This window comes from Haematobia irritans, chromosome 1 (assembly GCF_050003625.1).
Source record: "Haematobia irritans isolate KBUSLIRL chromosome 1, ASM5000362v1, whole genome shotgun sequence".
Taxonomy (NCBI): Eukaryota; Metazoa; Arthropoda; class Insecta; order Diptera; family Muscidae; genus Haematobia; species Haematobia irritans.
Window position 1 is genome coordinate 276,415,987 of NC_134397.1, and position 24,652 is coordinate 276,440,638.

The 24,652-nt window shown below is 36.9% G+C and overlaps 1 protein-coding gene across 1 annotated transcript in view; it reads right to left on the bottom strand.

Annotated features, from left to right (window-relative positions):
• The window catches only part of Dhc98D (Dynein heavy chain at 89D), a 252,715-nt gene that overhangs the window by 49,880 nt on the left and 178,183 nt on the right, over nt 1–24,652 (bottom strand). Inside the window, exons 40-49 of the mRNA XM_075295234.1 lie at nt 24,463–24,568; nt 21,016–21,215; nt 20,644–20,952; nt 20,445–20,587; nt 20,003–20,207; nt 19,783–19,942; nt 18,878–19,722; nt 17,341–18,801; nt 14,616–14,687; nt 5,613–5,879 (exon numbers count right to left, since the gene is read on the bottom strand). Of these exons, the coding sequence (XP_075151349.1) occupies nt 5,613–5,879; nt 14,616–14,687; nt 17,341–18,801; nt 18,878–19,722; nt 19,783–19,942; nt 20,003–20,207; nt 20,445–20,587; nt 20,644–20,952; nt 21,016–21,215; nt 24,463–24,568 (3,768 nt within the window). The remainder of the gene's footprint in view (nt 1–5,612; nt 5,880–14,615; nt 14,688–17,340; nt 18,802–18,877; nt 19,723–19,782; nt 19,943–20,002; nt 20,208–20,444; nt 20,588–20,643; nt 20,953–21,015; nt 21,216–24,462; nt 24,569–24,652) is intronic.

Below are 24,652 nucleotides of genomic sequence, written 5' to 3' on the forward strand. Positions count from 1 at the left end.
GTCTGTTTATGCGGTTGTACTCCCCGTTTTACGCTTTGTTTATCTATTCTTTATTTGCTTTGACAGCAAAAACCGACAGCAGAACACTAACAACAACAACAACAGTAGCAGCAGCAGGAAAGCCGAAATGAAATTGACACAATGGACGTGTACTCGGCTAATATAGATTCATTCGATTCATCTGTTGGATTCCAAGGATATCAACGAACCAACTGAGACACATACTTGTGTATGATTATACGGAGAAACAGTTGCCACCTACATTTGAGCTAGGGACATCATATGGGGTATTTTTAAAAGGACACCAATTTCTAGAAAATGGGGTTTAAGGATAAAAATTCCTTAGCGTAGACATTGAGAAGACATAGCTAGCAATCGGTTACCATAAGTCATTTCCGAGTATAAGAAGTAATTTCTACCACATGTCATAAAATGTATATGGCAGTACTTCGGCCGGTTTGAATCATAAATACCCGCCAAACTCCTCGCATAGCGGGTTATATGGAAATATATAGAACTTCAAGAGTTAATGGAATATACTCTCTCAAGAAGAGAGAGAGAAAGTTATTCCTTCCGAAGTTAAATTTAAAGTTTCTACATATGAAGACTTTTGTAGATTCTGGGCTTTTGTGACCATTTTTGGTTTAGTTGTAGAGGAATCTTCAACATCGCGTATAAGCGTACAAGAAAATCCGATAAGAAACAATTTTTTTACTCCATTACTCGAAGGAGTTGGAAAATAACATCGGGAAATTTTACTTCTACTTTCATGCAACTTGAATAATAAGTATACTATTCCCTCAAGAAGTTATATCAGAAGACTGGTATATATGAGAGTTATATCAACCTCTTACCGATATAGACCTAATTTGACATATATCTTTATGAACGTAACATAGTTTTAGATTTTCAATTTCAAAACAAATGAATAAAAATTGTGGTGTCTAAATTCCCTAAATTCGACAATGGCACCTAAAATACTTATAGATTTCCATTTTGAGGCAAATCGGATTAAAATTCCGGTAACTAGATGCACAAGACGTCAAATTGGGAAATCTATTTATATGGGGGCTTTAGCAAAATGGGCATCAATATACCTCCATGTATATTCGACGCAGATAAAATACCAATAAATTTGCAATTTCATGCAAATTAGAAAAAAAATGGTGGTGTCTACACGCAGAGAAGGAACATGATCACCTCAAACGTGTTTCAAGAGCAAAATGTTATTTTTATATGGTGACCATGTAACATGTTTGTCACTAAAATATTATTTTCTCGTCAAATATAACCTGCTTGCCGAAATCAGATACATGATTTCCGAGAAAATAACTTGGTTGCGAAAACCATGTTACATGGTCACCACCCAAAAATAACATTTTGCTCTTAAAACATGTTTGAGGTGATCATATTCCTTCTCTGGGTGTAAAAGCCCAAGAAGTTAAATCGGGAAATCGGTCTATATGGGGAATATACTTTAACATGCACCGACGCACACCATATACGGCACACGTTTATGATTTTGAAATTCAAAGAAATGGGATAAAAATTAGGTTGCCTAAACGCCCAATAAGTCAAATCTGAAGATCTGTCTATATGCGGGTTTTTACAAAACGGATCATTTCAGCGCATTTCATTTTCAAATCGGATGAAAATTGCGGTGTCTGTAAGCCAAAGAATTCAAATTGGGAAATCTGCCTATATGCACTGAAAAAAATATTGTCGTGAGGTCAAAGATTTCATATCTTTAAAATACGAATGCAAATTTAGCTTAGCATAGAAGACACATTTCTCTGATATAAAATTTTTTTCCTTGTCCAAAAGTCGATAAACTTTTCAATGAAGTCGTATTGTCCTTATACTGGAGTGATTTCACTTAAAAATGGGTATCATAACATGAAAGACTTTTACAAAATCTATAGACTCAAAATTTAAGTTGGCTAATGACATAGGGTGGAACACAATTTTAGTAAAAAAAATATGGGAAACATTTAAATCTGAAGTAATTTTAAGGAAACTTCGCAAAAGTTTATTTATGATTTATCGCTCGATATATATGTATTAGAAGTTTAGGAAAATTAGAGTCATTTTTACAACTTTTCGATTAAGCAATGGCGATTTAACAAGGAAAATGTTGGTATTTTGACCATCTTTGTCGAAATCAGAAAAACATATATATGGAAGCTATATCTAAATCTGAACCGATTTCAATCACATTTGGCACACATGACTATACTACCAATTGTACTCCTTGTGCAAAATAACAAGCTCATCAGGATAAAACTCTGGCTTCTGGGTCCATATAAGTGCATATCGGGCGAAAGATATATATGGGAGCTATATCTAAATCTGATTCGATTTCAACCAAATTTGGCACGCATAGCTACAATGCTAAATCTACATCCTGTGCAAAATTTCAACCAAATTGGGCCAAAACTCTGGCTTTGAGGACCATATTAGTCCATATCGGTCGAAAGATATATATATGGGAGCTATATCTAAATCTAAACCGATTTCAATCAAATTTTGCACACTTGACTATACGACTAAGTGTTATGTTTGTACAAAATTTCAAGCAAATCGGTATAAAACTCTGGCTGCTGGGTCCATATTAGTGCATATCGGGCAAAAAATATATATGGGTGCTATATCTAAATCTGAGTCGATTTTAACCAAATTTGGCACTCATAGCTACAATTCTAAATCTACTCCCTATGCAAAATTTCAACCAAATTGGGCCAAAACTCTGGCTTATAGGACCATATTAGTCCATATCGGGTGAAAAATATATATGGGAGCTATATCTAAATCTGAACCGATTTCAATCAAATTTTGCACACTTGACTATACTACTAATTGTACTCCTAGTGCAAAATTTCAACCAAAAATCTGGCTTCTGGGCCATATAAGTCCATATCGGGCGAAAGATTTCAATCAAATTTTGCACACTTGACTATACGACTAAGTTTTATGTTTATGTTATGTTTCATATTAGTGCATATCGGGCGAAAGATATATACGGGAGCTATATCTAAATCTGAACCGATTTCTTCCAAAATCAATAGGGTTCTATTCTGACCCAAATTAGGAACATGTGCCAAATTTGAATGCGATTGGACTTAAATTGCGACCTAGACTTTGATCACAAAAATGTGTTCACAGACAGACGGACAGACGGACAGACGGACATGGTTATATCGACTCAGGGACCCATCCTGAGCATTATTGCCAAAGACACCATGTGTCTATCTCGTCTCCTTCTGGGTGTTGCAAACATATGCGCTAACTTATAATACCCTGTCCACAGTGTGGCGCAGGGTATAAAAAAAAAATCTTTAAAATTAATGAAATTGTCTTCAAATTTGTTGCCATTTTGCATCTTGACTACAAAGCAAAAAATCGTTCAAATATAGGACATGGTTTTTAACATTTTATTTTAAAGACGTTTTCTACTTGAAACATAGCATAATTCCTACTGGAATTCGAGTCGGAATTTGGAAAAAAGTTGTCGTTAACTCGCTTTTAAAGGACTTTGAAGAGAGGCGTATGAAGAAAAAAGCTGAAAAAACGAAAAATTAAAAGTTGCTTCCTAGAAGCAAGTACACAAAATCCAAATTTAAAAGAGAATTGTGTCTTAAAAGTATCCGTACTTGTATTCTCTGCTTCTTTGGCTCGGAATCAATACCAAAATTTTTAAAGTAAAGACAAAATCTTTGTAACCGGCCATGGTTGGGTTAGGTTAGGTTAGTTGGCAGCCCGATGTATCAGGCTCACTTAGACTATTCAGTCCATTGTGATACCACATTGGTGAACTTCTCTCTTATCACTGAGTGCTGCCCGATTCCATGTTAAGCTCAATGACAAGGGACCTCCTTTTTATAGCCGAGTCCGAACGGCGTTCCACTTTGCAGTGAAACCACTTAGAGAAGTTTTGAAACCCTCAGAAATGTCACCAGCATTACTGAGGTGGGATAATCCACCGCTGAAAAACTTTTTGGTGTTTGGTCGAAGCAGGAATCGAACGCACGACCTTGTGTATGCAATGCGGGCATGCTAACCATTGCACCACGGTGGCTCCCTGGAACCGGCCATGTTTTTTTTCAGTATGGGGTTATCGAAACATGATATAGCCCATTTTAAGCAATTATGGTGAAAATTACAGTGTGAAAGCCCAAGAAGTTAAATCGAGAGATCAGTGAGATCACGAAGAATCTGTGACAAATTTCAGAACGATAGCGCCATTATTGAAGGCTGTAGCGTGATCACAATAGGACATCGTTATATCGTCTTAGAATTTCTCGCTGATCAAGAAGGTATACATTTTAAATAGTCGGAAAACGATATTTCGAGATGTTATAAACGGAATGACAAACTTACCTCACTGTTGTTACCACATATTCGGATATGCTAAATTGTTCACCTGCTATACACAAATTTAGCCAACCAAAATTTGTCTTTGATATAACAAAACATTTTCGTTATGCTAATGAAAATATTCGTCAATGGTAGGAAACGTTTGGTTAATTGCCGAAGATTCTTTATATTAATGTCAAGTTTCGTTATATCAACGAATTTGATTCATTGACTCAATTTTGATGACACATATCGTTCATATATAAGTTTCTTCTATCAGTGTAAGATCAAGCTTAAACTGTGAAATTTGTAGGAATACATATAGAGCGTACACGGACGAAAAACACTGTTTTTCATATGTTTGGGTGTAAAAATTATATGTTTGGAACTCAAAATTTTTTAACACAATATTTTTAAGTGCAAGCATATAATATTCATAAACTAGCATAATATATTTGGGACATATATGTTAGAACATATTATGTTTGGGACATAAAATGTTGCTAAATATAATATGCTTAGATGCAAACATATATTAATTTAGAAATAGCCTATAAATAAATATGTGTTTAGAAAGAGAGACCTAGAGAGTATGCTGCAAGTAAAATAATGGATGTAACCAATTGGCGCCTTAAAAATATATCCACACACTGAAAATTTCATTAAAATTTTTTCTACCAATGTATGCCCTAAAGTGAAACATAATATGTTTGAACAATACAAACAATATTTTGTTTGGACCAATCCTGAAAATATATATGCTTGAAGCAAAATGTGTTTGGGGTATATGTTAGAGAAGTGATTTTTTTTGAGGGTGTATATAACAAAAATTAAAACAACAATCTTTGGTGTATCGCTTAGAACCTCATAAAATCAAATCTGGCGATCGGTTTATATGAAGACCATAAGAGACAATTGTTCGATATAGATTACCGTCCACCATGATCTACCAGCTAACTAACATGAAACTCTGCCAAGTAGCCAGATTATCAAATCATTCCCAGAAAATAATGAAATTCTGCGATGACAACTCTATTCTAAACTATTATTCAATGCTAGCTATCTGCAAAACAACAATAAAAACTTGGTTGGTTATAACGTCTCGTTACTGAGTTGTGAGAAATGAAAGTTCCCATTTGTGAACAAGAATCGTTGTTGGTTTTTTTTTTTTTGAAACACCGATAGCAATTTACACATATACATATTCACACCCACAATCAAATAGCAGTCATCATATTGAAAGATAGATGTATACTTACCTTTTCCTGTCCCTGGCCCAATGATATGTGGCAAAAGTTACCCAGACCACCGCCAACTTGTTCCGCCAGTTTCATCAAATCATTCGTCGGATCGGATCCAGCGCTTAATATAAAGCACACAGGTATGTGACACGTTGTCTGCTCATAGATGGCCATGAAGCTCACAACCGGTGGCATAATGAAAAACTCATCCATGGTGTCGACAATATACTGATTTATCGAACGGAAAATTCGATCAATGCGGAAACACCGCAAAAACATTAATTTCTACAGAGAATAAATGGAAAATAGCAATGGAATTAAAGTTAGATTAAGATCTGGTCAAATTAAATTGCGATTCTTTCTATGCATAAACTCATCACTAAATTGTGATTAAAACAAAACAAAAAAAAGAAGAAATATTTGGAATGTAAGATTTGTGTTTCGTCAAAATTAAGCTAATGATTGGATTAAGTGACTTTAAATTTTATACAAACAGATGAAATCACATTGGAGTATTATTCATTTCTTTTTTGAGCTAAACAATTTTCTAAAAACAGACATTCGTGACATCATTCGGTTTCGGGCAAATTCAGGTTTGTTTGCTCTTAATGAAAATACTTTATAACAAATAGTCCGAATGGCCAAACACTATCACCAACGAAGACCTATGGCTAGTCATCAGGCATCAACCAAAAAAAAAAAAAAATCCGAAGAAGAAAATTAAAAACGGACGATTACACCACGTGAGCAACACTCGACTGGACTCCATAGTAAACAGAAAAAAAAATTAAACTGTTTTATAGCAAGAATGAACTACCATGTGCGAAAATTGAACTAAATTATACTCCACGTTTTGAGATTTCCACAAAACCACGAAAATTTAATGCCCTGGTTTACTTTTGAACTACATATCATGAAATTACACCCTCTCATAGAAGAAAAATTAACTAAAATGAAAGAAAACAAGTATATACAGCAGTAAGTTCTGTCGGGCCGAATCTTAAATACCCACCGCCATGGACCAAATATTAGGGTTTCCTTTGAAATTTCATGAGGACTTGAGGACACTTCCCGAAGATAAATTTAAAGATTTCACATATGAGGACTATATCAGATTCTGGATTTATAAGAACCATTTTTGTTTGAGTTTTAGAGGAATGATTAACATCTCTTGTAAGTGTGCAAGAAAATTATAAAATATCGTCTTGATTTGAAATCTTAAATCTGTCGATTTTCACACGAGAAGTAAAATCTGGAAATTTTACATTGAGTTTCAAGCAATTTTCATGATCAGTGCGCCTTCTATACCCTCAAGAAGTGAAGTCGGTCCATATGGAGGTAATGCCTCCATATGGACCAAATGGACCGATAAAAACTTAATCCGATACACGTTTTTGTGAGCCTAAAATACCAGAATATTTACAATTTCTGGCAAATCGGATAAAAACTACGGTTTATAGAAACCCAAGGAGTTGAATCGGGAGATCATTCTTATGGGGGCTATACATGGACCGATACTCACCGTTTTCGGCACACCTCTTTATGGCCCGAAAATACCTCTAGATTTCCAATTTCAGGAAAATTGGATAAAAACGGTGGTTTCTATAAGCCCAAGAAATAAAATCGGGAGATCGGTCTATATGGGGGCTATACCAAAACTTGACCATAAAGAGGTGTGGCACACGTCTTTATGGTCCTGAAATACTTATAAATTTCCAAGTTCAGACAAATTGTATATAAACTACGGATTCTATAAGCCCAAGATATAAAATCAGGAGATCGGTCTATATGGGGGCTATACCAAAACATGGAACGATACGGACCATTTTTGGCACCCCTTTTGATGGTCCTCAAGTACCTCTAGATTTTAAATTTCAAGCAAACTGGATAAAAACTACGGTTTCTATAAGCCCAAGAACCCAAACCGGGAGGTCGGTTTATATGGTGATCATACCAACACATGGACCGATGCTCACCATTTTTGGCACACCTCTTTATGGTTCTAAAGTACCTCTCGATTTCCAATTTCAGGAAAATTGGATAAAAACTGCGGTTTCTATAAGCCCAAGAAATAAAATCGGGAGATCGGTCTATATGGGGGCTATACCAAAAATTGGACCGATACTCACAATTTTTGACCCACGTATTTGTGGTCTGAAAAAACCTCTAGATTTCCAATTTCAGGTAAATTGAATAAAAACGGAATGACAAACTTATTATACCCCCGTCACCATTCTATGCTGGTGGGTATATACATCATTTCTAGTAATCGTTTGAAACACACTTAACAAAAGGAAAACAACAACACTAGTTTACACTGAAAATGTCGACTTTTCTTATGTATTTTAATCTGCTGAATTCGAAAAACAAAAAAATGTAAAAATTTTTTTATTGAACATTTTTTGAGATATCCCGTTATTTTTAGTTTTTGCTTTTTTTCACTAAACAAATTATATCTCGAGTTAGAAATGTCCGATTATATCGTTGTTCGTACTTAAATGAAAAGTATTAAGATGACGAATAATCGTGTATAATTGGATCTGTGATAAGTTAAGTGGTTCAAAAAATTTCGATGCGAAAAAGCTAAATTTTCCGCCAGAAAAGTATAAACCATTGAAGAACGTCCGGTTGCTCTTCATGGTCGTATAGATGATACTCTAACGTAAGTAATAAGACCAACTAGAAGAAAAATGACAAAGTTATAAGCAAGTGAATGATGTCAAATCACCCACACAAAAATGCTTCTCATATTTGCATGATTTGACATCGGATTTGTTCACTCAATTATTTATAACCTTGTCATTTTTGACCCTCTTAAATTATCACAGATCCAATGATACACGATTATTCGTCATCTTAATACCTTTTATTTAAGTATCAACAACAATATAGTCGGACATTTCTAACTTGAGATATAATCTTCAAATAAATCGAATCTGCTTACTCTTTCTCTTTAATGCATTCAAATTAAAACTTAATACATTAACTAACTAAAAATAAAGTGATATTAGACTTTTGGAAAGACGATCTGTACGAAAAACTATAAAAATAACAACTTTATGCAATAAGATGCAATTACCTTAAGCTACTTGCAATTGTTTGTGGTTAAGAAAAGCAATCAGTGTTTGGCCATGGTTAAAGTGAAAACGACTGCTATTTCAGCTCTAGAAACTCAAACAATACCACATTGCATGTCCACTGCATGCAGAAGCTTAAGGCAACTCCAGCGAGGATCATACATTTATATTTGTGAAATATTTATTTATGATGGCAGACACACACACATGTACACATTCTGATGCGAACGCATATACATAGTACCCACACACACACACACACACATACAATAATCACGCAGAGGAAAGCTCTCGTAAACAAGCATAATCCACAAAAGGACATAAAATATCGTAAAGTGGAATCCAATTAAGTGTCTACATCACTATATGTGAGATATGTATGTGCACATGTGCATGCCACTCGCATACACTAGAGTGTGTTTGTGTATATATTCCCACACACACACAAACGAGAGACAGTTTCCTTTTTCATTGGCCCCACTAGAAGAACAATTGAGACCCAATAGTATTTGTGTGTGTTCGTGGGATGCACGGAATGAGTGACTGAACGTAGAATAAAACAAACGCCTGCAGTGGAGCAAAACAAAAATCCTTAACAAGTTTCTGTTCAGCGAGATGCAGCTGGTTCCTGAGCATTCAACAACATATCCATCCATTCACAATAAAGTGCCTAACTTATTGCATTTTCTGACTGCAAGTGTAACAATGTCCATGTGAGTGTGTGTCTGCGTACGGTTCACTAGCATTTGGCATTGAAAGCTTTAGTGGGTATGTTTGTGGTTATATGGATGGGTTTTGTCAGCATTCAACTCCTAATGGAAAATATAATATTTCCGAGTTATAAGCAACTTGGACAAGAATTGTGGCAAACGGAAAACAACTGCCAACATCATTATCCTTTGAATCATCGTTATTACCATAGCAAAACGACAGTGGAGATTAAATGAACAGTAGCCTGCAATTGCGAACATTTATAATATTCACCATGTCTGGATTAGATATGATAGAGTAAATATAAAAATTGTTATAGCGTTTTCGATTCTCAAAAAATATTTTGCCTTGGTGTTAAACTATTTTTTCCCTCATTGTATTTTAGCCCAAATGACAGTGTCATTCCAAAGTTTTTGGTTATTGCGAGGGATACAGGGTCCAAAATCTATGACAGTGTTCTTCATATTTTGCAATTTATTTTCCCAATCGAAATCGTCATTAATATAGCCATTGATTTACCTTATGGCAGTAGCTCTTCACCGTATAGCTGCTGCCATGGACAGTGCTTCAGATTGGTATTACCGTTTGAATTGATCTAGCTCTTGTTGTCCACCTATCCGATTGCTCTCTTTAATGATTCCACTGTGATAGCTGGAATGTAAGTCTAATGTTCATAGACTTAGATGCTGCACAGTGGCTCCAAATAATGCTGAAACTTTTGAATGGATAAAGATAACATAATTTTTGTGTGAAATCTGAGATGTTTTCCTCTAAGTTTCCGCAGTTATGAACCGATTTCCATATTTGTTTCTTCGCTGGATAGAACTTGTAAGTCCCTACCAAAAAGGTTTGTAACAAATTAAGTGCATTCCTTACAATATTCTACGCATTATGGGTTAAAATTGTTTATCTATGCGCTTTAGTTTAAAAGTTGTAGACTTCACAATTTGGAACTAAAAAAGTATCAAAATTTTCGCAATTTTTTTCGATAAAAATACCTGCATTCTTTCTGCCGCAATACTGTTTCTTCTCTTACTTTTTTTGATTGTTTCTTATAAAACACTTGACCAATTTGGTCAAGTAGTATATGAGTTCGTTCTATCCCAAAATTGGGAATTTTTAAAAGATTTTTTTCACATATTATTAAATTTTAATTGGACATGAAGATTAAGGAATGAATCATTCTTGCCAGATTGGGGGTTTCCCCCAAAATGTAGGGGGTTTTCTTACGTTTTGGGAGATTTTTAGGGGTAACAAATATTAAAAAACAAGTACACCCAGAGAAGGAATATGATCACCTCAAACATGTTTTAAGAGCAAAATTTTATTTTTGGCTGGTGACCATGTAACATGGTTTTCGCAGCCATGCTATTTTATCGGAAATCATGTATCTGATTTCGGCAAGCAGGTTATATTTGACGAGAAAATAATATTTTAGTGACAAACATGTTACATGGTCACCGTACAAAAATAACATTTTGCTCTTAAAACATGTTTGAGGTGATCATATTCCTTCTCTGCGTGTATATATGGCCGTAAGTTCGGCCAGGCCGAATCTTATGTACCCTCCACCATGGATAGCGTAGAAACTTCTAAGAAAGACTGTCATCCATAATCAAATTACTTGGGTTGTGGTATCCTAAATCGTTTTCTAAAATGTGAGTTAGTCCATACGTGGTATATATTAGACAAAAAAGTCTACAAATAATTACGAATCGATATGGACTTTTGCACGGTACGTAGGGAGCCAGTATTGAAATATGGGGGTCGCTTATATTGGGGCTATGTACAATTATGAACTTGATATGGACCAATTTTTGTGCGATTGGGGATCGATTCATCTGAGGGCTATATATAACTATAGACCGATATGGACCTAGTTAGACATGGTTGTTAACGGCTATATACTAACACATTGTACTGAATTTCAACAGACTCGAATAAAATTTGCTCTTCCAGGAGGCTCCAAAACCAAATCTTGGGATATATGAGGGCTATATATGTTTATGGACCGATATGGACCACTTTTGGCATGGTTGTTAAAAATCATATACTAACACCACGTACCAAATTTCAACCAGATCGGATGAATTTTGCTTCTCCAAAAGGCACCGGAGGTCAAATCTGGGGATCGGTTTATATGGGGGTTATATATAATTATGTACTGATATGAACCAATTCCTGCATGGTTGTCAGATACCATATACTAACACCATGTACCAAATTTCAGCCGGATCGGATGAAATTTTCTTCTCTTAGAGGCTCCGCAAGCAAATCCGGGGATCGGTTTATATGTGGGCTATATATAATTTTGAACCGATGTGGACCAATTTCTGCATGGTTGTTAGGGACCATATACTAACACTATGTACCAAATTTCAGCCAGATCGGATCAAATTTGCTTCTCTTAGAGGGTCTGCAAGCCAAATTTGGGTGTCCGTTTATATGGGGCCTATACGTAAAAGTGGACCGATATGTCCCATTTGCAATACCATCCGACCTAGATCAATAACAACTACTTGTGGCAAGTTTCAAGTCGATAGCTTGTTTCGTTCGGAAGTTAGCGTGATTTCAACAGACGGATGGACGGACGGACGGACATGCTCAGATCGACTCAGAATTTCACCACGACCCAGAATATATATACTTTATGGGGTCTTAGAGCAACATTTCGATGTGTTACAAACGGAATGACAGAGTTAATATACCCCCATCCTATGGTGGAGGGTATAAAAATATTTAAAACAATTCTCAAATTCGGAACAGTTGTCGCATGAATTTAGAGAAAAACATGCGCGGGATCTACAAGTGAAAGGATCAAATTAGATACTTCGAACCAATCGTACACTGCAACTGGAGTACAGTTAAAGATTGTGAATGTACACTGAAGCAGAGTTCTCTGGGTTTGAGGTTTTTTCTTAAGATTTGGGGGAAAGATTCCAAAATCACCTGGCAATACTGAGACATACGTTTCTTCGTTGCAATGGTTCCATAGTCTTTAGATCTGTTGTGTCTTGGTCTTATATATTTTTTTACAAAATTCTCAAATGGCGAAGCTTCGATTACTAAGCCGATATCTTTTGCAGAAATCCCCATACGTCCACTGTCAAACTGTAAAAGAATCATGTTACAACTTCCTACCAGTAAACAGCTGCTAAATATGCAAATCACAAAAAAATGCGTTTTTATACCCTCCATCATAGGATGGGGGTATATTAACTTTGTCATTCCGTTTGTAACACATCGAAATATTGCTCTAAGACCCCATAAAGTATATATATTCTGGGTCGTGGTGAAATTCTGAGTCGATCTAAGCATGTCCGTCCGTCCGTCCGTCCGTCCGTCCGTCTGTTGAAATCACGCTAACTTCCGAAAGAAACAAGCTATCGACTTGAAACTTGGCACAAGTAGTTGTTATCGATGTAGGTCGGATGGTATTGAAAATGGGCCATATCGGTCCACTTTTACGTATAGCCCCCATATAAAGGGACCCTCAGATTTGGCTTGTGGAGCCTCTAAAAGAAGCATATTTCATCCGATCCGGCTGAAATTTGGTATATGGTGTTGGTATATGGTATCTAATAACCGTGCAAAAATTGGTCCACATCGGTCCATAATTATATATAGCCCCCATATAAACCGATCCCCAGATTTGGCTTGTGGAGCCTCTAACAGAAGCATTTTTCATCCGATCCGGCTGAAATTTGGTATATGGTGTTGGTATATGGTCTCTAACAACCGTGCAAAAATTGGTTCACATAGGTCCATAATTATATATAGCCCCCATATAAACCGATCCCCAGATTTGGCTTGCGGAGCCTCAAAGAGAAGAAAATGTCATCCGATCCGGCTGAAATTTGGTACATGATATTGGTATATGGTATCTAACAACCGTCGCTAACAACCATACCAAAATTGGTCCAATCACACAAAAATTGGTCCATATCGGTGCATAATCATGGTTGCCACTAGAGCCAAAAATCATCTACCAAAATTTTATTTCTATAGAAAATGTTGTCAAAATTTTATTTCTAGAGAAAATTTGTTAAAATTTTATTCGGTTCATAATAAAATTTTCATCATTGTCAAAATTTTATTTCTATAGAAAATTTTATTTCTATAGAAAATTTTGTTCAAATTTTATTCGGTTCATAATCATAGTTGCCACTCGAGCCAAAAATAATCGACCAAGATTTTATGTCTATAGAAAATTTTGTCAAAAGTTTATTTCTATAGAAAATTTTGTTAAAATTTTATGTCTGTAGAAATGTTTGTCAAAATTTTCTTTCTATAGAAAATTTTGTCAAAATTTTTATTTCTATAGAAAATTTTGTGAAAATTTTATTTCCATAGAAAATTTTTTAATATTTTCTTTCTGTAGAAAATTTTGTCAAAATGTTATGTCTACTTTGTCAAACTGAATTATATACGTATTGGATCGATCTTTTTTGATTTAATATATACCACGTATGGACATACAATTTAGAAGATGGTGTTAGGAGGTTTTAAGATACCTTGCCATCGGCAAGCGTTACCGCAACTTAAGTAATTCGATTGTGGATGGCAGTGTTTAGAAGAAGTTTCTACGCAATCCATGATGGAGGGTACATAAGCTTCGGCCTGGCCGAACTTACGGCCGTATATACTTGTTTTAACTTATGTCCCCACTTTTGGAATTTTTCGATACGAATTTTGGGAATAGTATATTCAGCAATATTTCTTAAAACTCAACAAAAATCATAATGATATATTAGTTCAAATGTTATAAAGGTTTCAATTCATATTTTTAATTCCCAAAAAAATGTATTAAAAATGTTCTTTGTCCTAAGACCCATCAATTTTCGTAATTTTTGTTTATTTAGAGTCCTCTCAAATACCTTTCTACCATTGGAAATTTCAAAATATGGACTATTGAATTGAACTAAATGTTTAATTCAAGGCACGACGTAGTTCATTCTCGCTTTAATACAGTTCACATTGACATTTTGAGCTATTAAGACTCCTCACTGATCCTAAAAACTTAAAACTCTACAGGTGAAGTTAGCACTTAATAATTTAAGACTACTATGTCTTTTGCTATAGGATCAGGCCAAAGAACGTTCGTCCGTATTTACTTCTTCTATAAATAATAAAATATAAGAAATTCTAACTTAAATTAAACCACTGTGAAAAATGTTATAAAATGTAATGTGTTATTTCTGAAGTGCATTTGATGGGAGTAGCATTTACTTGCCTGAAAATGATTGCAGTTGATATTATATTCTCCTGGGCATGGTACTTCTTCGGGATTTTCTAAATCATACCACTGGATAGGATATAGCGCATTTTTGGATGTCAATGGCGTAATGGATGAGGTTGTGGTTTTCCGAAATGAAATTTCAATTCGCCCATAGCATCAATGAGATAACAAAGCCATCCAATATTGAGCCGCATTTGATAGAGTAGTAGATGTTGTAGTAGCATTTGAAGGCAATCCCAATCCAATTCAGCATTCGCAGCCATAGCAATGGACCAACAATTGTCGTCATCGTCATTATCATCATCAGGAGTGCATTCACAGCCACCACAAAATGTTGGACAAGTATTTAAGTTGAACATTTTATTTGGAAGATATCAGATGTCATATTATGATGTTGTACATCGTCATGGGATGAATGCAATGAAAGGTTCAGTGGTGTAGGATCAAAAAGAGGCCAAGGCAGAAAAAGTTATGAAAGAAAAAAAAAAAAAAAGAAAATGATATGGGATTATTAAAAAAAAAAATATTTAGTTTGCTAGGGCACCTTAATGCGGTTGGGAATGTCAATACATTTATTGTGTTTGCTGACGGTAACTAAGATACCCTACATTCGTAAGGTGTTAAGGAAGAAGAAGAAGATTTGAAGGTCGATTTGTTATAAATGCCACGAAACAGTGATTCAATTCTACAACAGGATACCTCGGGAAACCATGGGCTGATATCGGCGAACGTACTCCGAAGTATGCGAAGACTGTCCATTGGGACCATGATGTGGGTTTTATAAGGTGTGGGAAAGTTAAACGATCACCTTGGGAAAGTTAAAACGATCACCGATCACATAGTAATGATTGACAAACTTACGAACGCACAGTGATCGGTGCTATATGGAGTTAGCGGCCAAAAATACTTCCAGTATAGGCATCATCGTGAAACTTCGGCCACGGCCTTATAATTATGTCTGGACAATTTAATGATAAAATGGGAATGATTGATGACGTTTTGGTATAGCCCCCCATATAGACCGATCTCCCGATTTTATATCTTGGGCTTCTAGAAACTTTATTTTCTATTAAATTTCAAGGGCCGATGTTGATTTTGAATAAAACACAAACTATTTAGGAAATTATTGTAATTTTATTTTATTGTGATATATTGGTATTATTCAACTATGTATGAAACAAAATATCGGCCAAATGAGGGCTGCGACCTCGGTGGCACACCTTCATCCGATGGTCCAAATTTTCGATGACGCTGAGGCAAAATGGAGGTTCTATACCGTTAATGTGCCGAATTATGTCATCCTTTAGCTCTTGAATTGTTGCTGGCTTATCGACGTACACCTTTTCTTTCAAATAACCCCAAAGAAAAAAGTCCAACGGTGTCAAATCACATGATCTTGGCGGCCAATTGACATCGCCATTACGTGAGATAGCACGGCCATTGAATTTGTTGCACAAAAGAGCCATTGTTTCGTTAGCTGTGTTGCAAGTGGCATCGTCCTTCTGAAACCACATATCGTCCACATCCATATCTTCCAATTCGGGCCATAAAAAGTTCGTTATCATCTCACGATAGCGAACACCATTCACAGTAACTGCCTGACCGGCCTCATTTTGGAAAAAATACGGCCCAATGATGCCGCCAGCCCATAAACCGCACCAAACAGTCACTCTTTGTGGGTGCATTGGTTTTTCGACAATCACTCTTGGATTCTCATTCGCCCAAATTCTGTTTATTGACTAATCCACTGAGGTGAAAATGTGCCTGATAACTGAAGATGATTTCTTGGAACCATTCTGCCCATTCACGACGTTTGGAATGGTCAAGAGGCTTTAGTTCTTGAGCCAATTGCACCTTGTAAGCGTGTAAATGCAAGTCTTTATGCATAGTGTTCATCAACGACGAGCGTGAGAGGTGCAATTGTTGGGCACTACGACGAGTTGAGGTGGACGGCTCTTCAGCCACACTATCGCGAACAGCAGCCATATTTTCTGCAGTACGAGCTGTACGAGCATGCACTGGTGTTCTCACATCTTCTACAGACCCGGTTTGCTCGAATTTTTCTACGATTTTTGCGATTGTACGCACATTTGGACGATCAAATTGAACAAAAAAATCACGAAGTGCACGATATGCATTTTGATTTGAACGCCCATTTTCATAATAAGTCTGGATGACTTAAACACGTTGTTGGATTGTGTATCTCTCCATGGTTCAAATTGAGTAAGTCTGAAATAGATAAATGGCAAATAAAATTCGGAAAAAAAACTTGGCGTTTAGGTGTGGTTCACATTCAACATCGGCCCTTACAATTTAACCACCCTTTAGCTGTTAATGACAGACTATTACCGCTATAACCATCGACTTTTGGAAACGGGCCTAGTGTAATTTTACATACATTGAAAAAGTCACATGTCGATTTTTTTTCAAAATTTTACAAAGTCAAAGTCGACTTTTTGATTCCCATTACAATCCATATATGGAGAAATATTTCTGACGATTAATTTTTCATAATGCCCCAAGCCATTGAGCCCTGACCATATTGTAGTGTAGGGTATAATGAGAATCCATTTTCCATCTCACATCTATGGTAATGGAAATAGAAATTTGTGATTTAGCATTCTGGTTAAATATAGGATAACATCAACATCATAATCGGCTTTAGAGATTTCCAAGATTTAGCCCCATCAAATTATTAAAATTAAATTGAACTTCTCACCTCTTTCCATTCGTTGATGTTTTTGGCAATGTGATCGGGTAAGGATTCAAAATGCTCTGGAAACTCTGTGGACAATTTTATAATATCCTCCCAACTTTTATCCGGTAACCATTTGACAGGACAAGCTCTTTCACTTTTAGTCAATGCCACTGAGCCTTTAATAAAGAAATCCAATTCTGTTTGGCTTAGGTGACCATCCCTTTGGGCCAATTTGGTGGCAATTTGAAAAGAGAACAAAAGTTTGTGACGTTCAAAGATGCCAGTGCATCCGTAGCAGTAGACATTTTCGGTAAGTGTTTTAATGATGTTATTCAGTCGCTTGGAGAGTACAGTATCGGGAACAGATTTCCTTAGGGAAAAGGAGAACACATCAAGATAGGCCGCTAATGCATATTGGTACATGGCATTCACTGTTGACATATCGGAGAGGGCGAAAAAGAGTACAGCACCTCGTTTAGCAGCAGGTCTATAGCCATCTCTCAATTTTTCAATGTCTTTTTGGGTTTCTGCCGAAAGTGCGAGTTGTTCCATGACCACTGAAGCTTTACTCTTCGTATTCTCCAGAGTCTCTATCAGCTCCACATTATCCAACATATTGCCAGTGGAAGTGGCTAATTCTCTCAGCAGAGAGTCTTCTAGCTGTTGCAGCAATTGTTTATTCTCACTGGTATTGGCAATCAGTGTTTCCCTTTGAGCTTCTAAATCAGGTCTCTCTGCCCGCACTACCACACTAAGCAGTTGATCCTCTAGACCGGTCTGAGTGACCGTATAGTTAATGACCATGGCCTTGGCAAATACGGCAGGATCAAAATTGGGATTAGCAAATTTGGTAGTCAAATACATTCTGAAATTTTGATCATAGTCCACCTCTTTGTCCCCAAGGATGACAAATTTTCTGCCACTCACCACCTGGAAATTCTTTTGCAGGACATTATCAATAACTGGATCAATATAGTCATCAACGTCTTCAAAAAGTACCGGGATACCATACATAATGGACATTTCCAATTGCTTTAGGAAGTCGGAGTCACTAAATGAGAGTATCTTTAGATTGTTCTTTTGCTCTTTCTTTTTAATCCAGGTCCAAGCCTGTAACTGAGGATCTATACAAAGAGGAAATCGGGATGCTCTGACTGTGAGAATACCATTTTGCACAGATAACTCATCGGGGGGTAAACTCTCCGAAGTCCAAGTGGAAACTTCTACATCGGTTGTCAGGCTTTCATCAATGCGGAATGGCATTTGAATGGGTATATCCTTTTCGATTATATCTGGAAGCCAGTCTTCGAATACCATAGTCTTGCGAAATTCCCAAGAGAAAGCTCCGGTGTAGGCGAGAAAAGAAGCGCATAACAGGCATTGACCCAACATTACCACAAGTTGTTGACCATAGTTATCGAAGTCATGACTCCATCGTATTCGTTCAGAGCTCAGGCCGCTGATTAGTTTATCCGAGGCAATCTGGAATGGGAAACTTAAGATAGTAAAATGAACGGCGTGTAAACCCTGGTGGGCACTCGACAGGTCCCTTTCTTACCAATCTTCTCTCAGCTTGCTGCATCATTTCGGTTAAGGCCTTCATTTGCTTCATGGACTCGGCATATCTTTGATTTAAAGTATCCAATTGAGCCTCTAATCGAGCAATTTCCGAATTTAAATGATTCAAGAGTTTAATTTGTTGCTCCTGCTCGGCCACTAGGAAATCAACTCTCTCCTTTTTTGGTTTAACTTCCTTGTACACTTCATAGAACCCGATTACCGCTTTAACAAATTTCAAGAGGCCAGCACCAGCAATGGATATTTTTGCCATATCGTCCAAATTCTGGGTTTTCATGTGATTGCGACACTGATTTATTTGTTTTCCCGTCAAAGCTTCACAATCCATTTCCATAAGACTTTTGAGGAAATTCACATCCGACATCATTCCTTTGGCGGTCTTCCAGTTAATTTCCTTGAAGCCTTTAAGGATGGCTACACATTCGCAAACAACCTGGACTTGGGGCGGGGGAGTGGCAAAGGAACGAATTTCTGTGATCTGAGCTTTATCTAATTCCGATAAAGCTCGGCGAGCTTCTTCCAAAGCAGGCATTGCCTCGGCTAAGGCCTCCTCGGCATCTTCCTTTTCTATGGCAATTTGCTTGCCTTTAATTTCAACTTCCACTGATTTTTCTGAAGCTTCAGTTTTCTTGATATTAGCTTTGGTAGTGGCCGATTCAATTTCGACCAACATTAGTTCACATTCCTCAGAAGCTATGCCAACTTTTCGTTTCTGTTCAGTGACAATGATACGCAGCTCATCAATTTGCTTTGAGGCCTCATCGATTTTCTTAATACCTTCATTAAGGCGATCTCTTTGCATGGAGATGAAGGCATTCTTTTCCTCTGCAGCAACGAAAGAAATTCGTAATTACTTCAGAAACATACATTAGCGTCTAAACTTACCCAATAGTCTTAGATAGGTGTTAATGTAGTCCAAATAATGTTTGGGAGTCACGTAATTGCTTCGCCTTAGCTTTTGTAAATAATCTTTGGAATAGTAATGCATGGAACTATGAACATGAACAACATGATTTGTAATCTGATCCCTATAGCTTCCGGGAATCTAAGGATGAAATCAATGTAGCACCATTTTGTTAGAATATTTTTTTGCGCAGGAACTTACCAATTCGTGTTCGCTTAGGAAGAGTTGAGCCACAGCAGCTAAGGCCTGTCGGGGCCATGGGAATACCCAATCGATATAGGTACTACCAATCAATCCAGGGAAACTTCGACATCGATTACGCAAGGCCTCACCTGAGGGAGACATAGTCAGTACCACATGTATATTCTCCAAGCATTTTCCCAAGAAATAAGCCCAAACGGAATCTCTGGAAAGTGTGAAAATTAAATACATTTTTCATGAGAAAAAGTTGTATGAAAACAATCAACATTTTCCACACGAATTTCGTTGATCTAAATGCTCTTTTCGTAGGGAAGAATGTTTTCTCTGTGGCCAGATACGAATGTTACAGCATTGCTGAACTAGGCCTTCGGGGATATTCGCACATAAGTACAAAAGAAAGAATCTCTTGTCGGGGGAGCCACTATAGGTTATAGATACTCACTTTGACGCCGAGCATCCTTCTTCTTCAGCAGCACTACGACAGGCATTAACAATTGAATCTCTTTCTTCATCGGTAAACAAAGCTGGTACTTGGCCCACTGTAAGAATATTGTTGATCAATTCCAAGAAACCTTCTTCCACCACCTACAACACATGTCAGTATTATTGAATTGAATTTTGCAAAACTATTCTTTGGTCACCTGAGCCGCGGTGAAGATGAATACAGTCTTTTTTCTTTCTACACCAGCCATATTGTATAGCACCTTCAAATCTTCTCGAAATGCTTGTTCTCCATAACCTCTGGCTACGGTTATCTCAAAAACCTGACATTCTGCTGCAAATGCTGCTAGGCGACTAACACATTTCTTGCCACTGCCCCCAACGCCCACCAGTAACACATGACCTCTATGCATTCTTAAGGTTCGGTGGACTCGCGTCAAATGTTCCAGGCAATCTTCAAATAAAACCAAAGGCATTTTGCCAATACGTTCTTGGTATTCCTCCAAAATCTACAATGGCCCGCGAAGAAAAGATTATGAAATTTGATGTGCGAATATGGACCACATACTTACCTCATCAAAAAGTGTATTAACAGCTTCATAGTCCAATAGGTCCTCATAATACCTGGGCTCCGATTCGACGACGGCATTACGAAAATCACCAAAGAGTAAAGGGTCCCTCATAACAAATTTCGCTAACGTAACAGGCTTATCATCATCGTCTTCTTCCTCTTCATCAGCTTCGAATCTCATATAGCTGTATTTAGATATTGCTAGAAGTAATGTACAATTAAAAAGGCCATGATTTTAGATGGCTAAGAGATTCGGTTTACATTTTAAGCCCGGCTACATAGTGCGGTTTCCACAATGAATAAAAAAAGGAGGCCGAATGGTTTGAATTTTGCCACGGAAGCAACTTCCTTGGAAACTAACTTTTTGACAGTTTTTGCAAATCTGAGTGAATGACATGTCTAACTTCACGGTCATAAATCGAAATTCGGAATGGCCTATTTTACTGAATTCCGCAAATGTAAGTACACATTCTCATGTTAAACAAGGCATAATCTGCCGAAACGAAAATGCAAGTAATACGGTGTTCTCACCAAGCTTGTTTTGGGGTTTGAAATGTTTTCCCTTTATAAGCACTTCAAAACGAGTCGTTTTCGCCGTACTAAAAAACAAGTTCAAAACACAAATTTTCCTCCAAAATACGTCAATTTTAGAATGTGAACCCACCTAATTTGGAATATACCCCGAATAATATATGTCAAAATATTGAAATAAGTTTCATAGAAAAAAAACAACAATAAACAAAGGCTTTTAAGAACATGGACATGTGAAAATAACATAAAAATTTTTTTCCCTTTGCGCTCTCGGTAATTATTTGGACATAGGTTGCATATATGTGAATTTCGAGTAAATGTGAATTTCTAGTTTCCATGGTAACTGTCAAACTAAAACATCTCAACCCGGTGTGAAAGGTGAAATGTCTTGGAAAAACGAATGAGGAAAACGAGTCGGTGGGAACATAGCATAAGTATTTAATTGAAAATTTTTAAAATTTCATAAACCTAAAAAAGAATAAAGAAAATTATCTGAGACTTGAGAGGCGGATTAATATTGAGTTATCATGGAGTTTTAATTTTTGAAGATCGACAGTGCCCTCTTCTCATTTGAATAAGTCTGTCTTTATGTAATCCGTTCGCGAAGGCCACCAGAAAGGACCATTGAAGGAAAGAAAATATTAATCGAGATTATTAATATTACTTTTGATTTTAAACTGATGCCGAAACAAGCGATTAACGTCCAAATGGACGATTTTATATGTACTTAATTGTCATTCGATCCCCAATCTGTGATCCAGAAGTGTGGAAACTTGGATCATCTCTAATGAATTTTATATGATCTTGTCAAAAGACGGAAGTACTCTGTTTTTGGATCCTCTGCATTATTTTACAAGTTATGAATTGGAAGTTCAGTTGAATGGAGAAATTTAAAAAAAAAAAAAAAACTAAAAACAACAAGTATATATGGCCGTAAGTTCGGCCAGGCCGAATCTTATGTACCCTCCACCATGGATAGTGTAGAAACTTCTACGAAAGACTGTCATCCAGAATAGAATTACTTAGGTTGTGGTATTTTATCTGAGGGCTATATATAACTATAGACCGATATGGACCTAGTTAGACATGGTTGTTAACGGCCATATACTAGCACAATGTACCGAATTTCAACAGACTCGAATGAAATTTGCTCTTCCAAGAGGCCCCAAAACCAAATCTCGGGATCGGTTTATATGGGGGCTATATATATTTATGGACCGATATGGACCACTTTTGGCATCGTTGTTAAAAATCATATACTAACACCACGGGAGCCACCGTGGTGCAATGGTTAGCATGCCCGCCTTGCATACAGAAGGTCGTGGGTTCGATTCCTGCTTTGATTGAACACCAAAAAGTTTTTCAGCGGTGGATTATCCCACCTCAGTAATGCTGGTGACGTTTCTGAGGGTTTCAAAACTTCTCTAAGTGGTTTCACTGCAATGTGGAACGCCGTTCGGACTCGGCTATAAAAAGGAGGTCCCTTGTCATTGAGCTTAACATCACTTAGACTATTCAGTCCATTGTGATACCACATTGGTGAACTTCTCTCTTATCACTGAGTGCTGCCCGATTCCATGTTAAGCTCAATGACAAGGGACCTCCTTTTTATAGCCGAGTCCGAACGGCGTTCTACATTGCAGTGAAACCACTTAGAGAAGTTTTGAAACCCTCAGAAATGTCACCAGCATTACTGAGGTGGGATAATCCACCACTGAAAACCTATTTGGTGTTCGGTCGAAGCAGGAATCGAACCCACGACCTTGTGTATGCAAGGCGGGCATGCTAACCATTGCACCACGGTGGCTTATGGACTGATATGAACCAATTCCTGCATGGTTGTTAGAGACTAACACCATGTACCAAATTTCAGCCGGATCGGATGAAATTTTCTTCTCTTAGGGGCTCCGCAAGCCAAATCTGGGGATCGGTTTATATGGGGGCTGTATATAATAATGGACCGATGTGGACCAATCTTTGCACGGTTGTTAGAGACCATATACTAACACCATGTACCAAATTTCAGCCAGATCGGGTCAAATTTGCTTCTCTTAGAGGGTCTGCAAGCCAAATTTGGGGGTCCGTTTATATGGGGGCTATACGTAAAAGTGGACCGATATGGTCCATTTGCAATACCATCCGACCTACATCAATAACAACTACTTGTGCCAAGTTTTAAGTCGATAGCTTGTTTCGTTCGGAAGTCAGCGTGATTTCAACACATGGACGGACGGACGGACATGCTCAGATCGACTCAGAATTTTACCACGACCCAGAATATATATACTTTATGGGGTCTTAGAGCAATATTTCGATGTGTTACAAACGGAATGACAAAGTTAATATACCCCCATTCTATGGTGGAGGGTATAAAAAGTTTTTAATCAATTTCATTCATCAATATTTTGTATTACACTTTTTTATATAATTTTTAAAATTTGTTCTCGCCAAGGTTTGAACCTGGGTCTGTTGACACCATAACAGTTAGCCGTTCAGTCACAAAGTTTTTGATATTATCGACTGAGTTTTTGTTCGACATACAGAAACAGGCCATTATGTTTTTTTTTTTTGGAAAGGAAGCAATTTGTATAATGTGTTTTTGTGGATTTTAGATCGGACACCTCCAAAATGTGGAAAGTTGTGTGGGGACGTTTGCTATATTAACACATTAAATGTTGTCCAAATGTGGACAAAATTTAGGCGGCCGTGGGTGTCCACCTTACAGAGGTTTCACTGTATCAAAATATGTACTTAATGGTTTTATTTGTTGGCAAAATTATATATCGGTTATTAGGAAGCACTCTATTTATTCATATATTCAATTTCAATAATCTTACGATAGTATTTCCCATAAATAAAAACACATACACAGCGGTATGGAAGACATAATTTCAAGAGTTATACGACATTTTCTTACCTTGTATGGCAGCATCAGGATCGGCAAAACCATTTTCGACTTCGAAGTCAGCAGTAAATGTTTCATTAACCTCATTCTCCACATGACGTTTCATCAATTTCAGATCCTAATACCAAAGATAAGAGTAATAAAAACATATATCAAGTAAGGCAATGTAGTGTGCGTGGTGGTGTAGGTGTCGGTGCCGGTG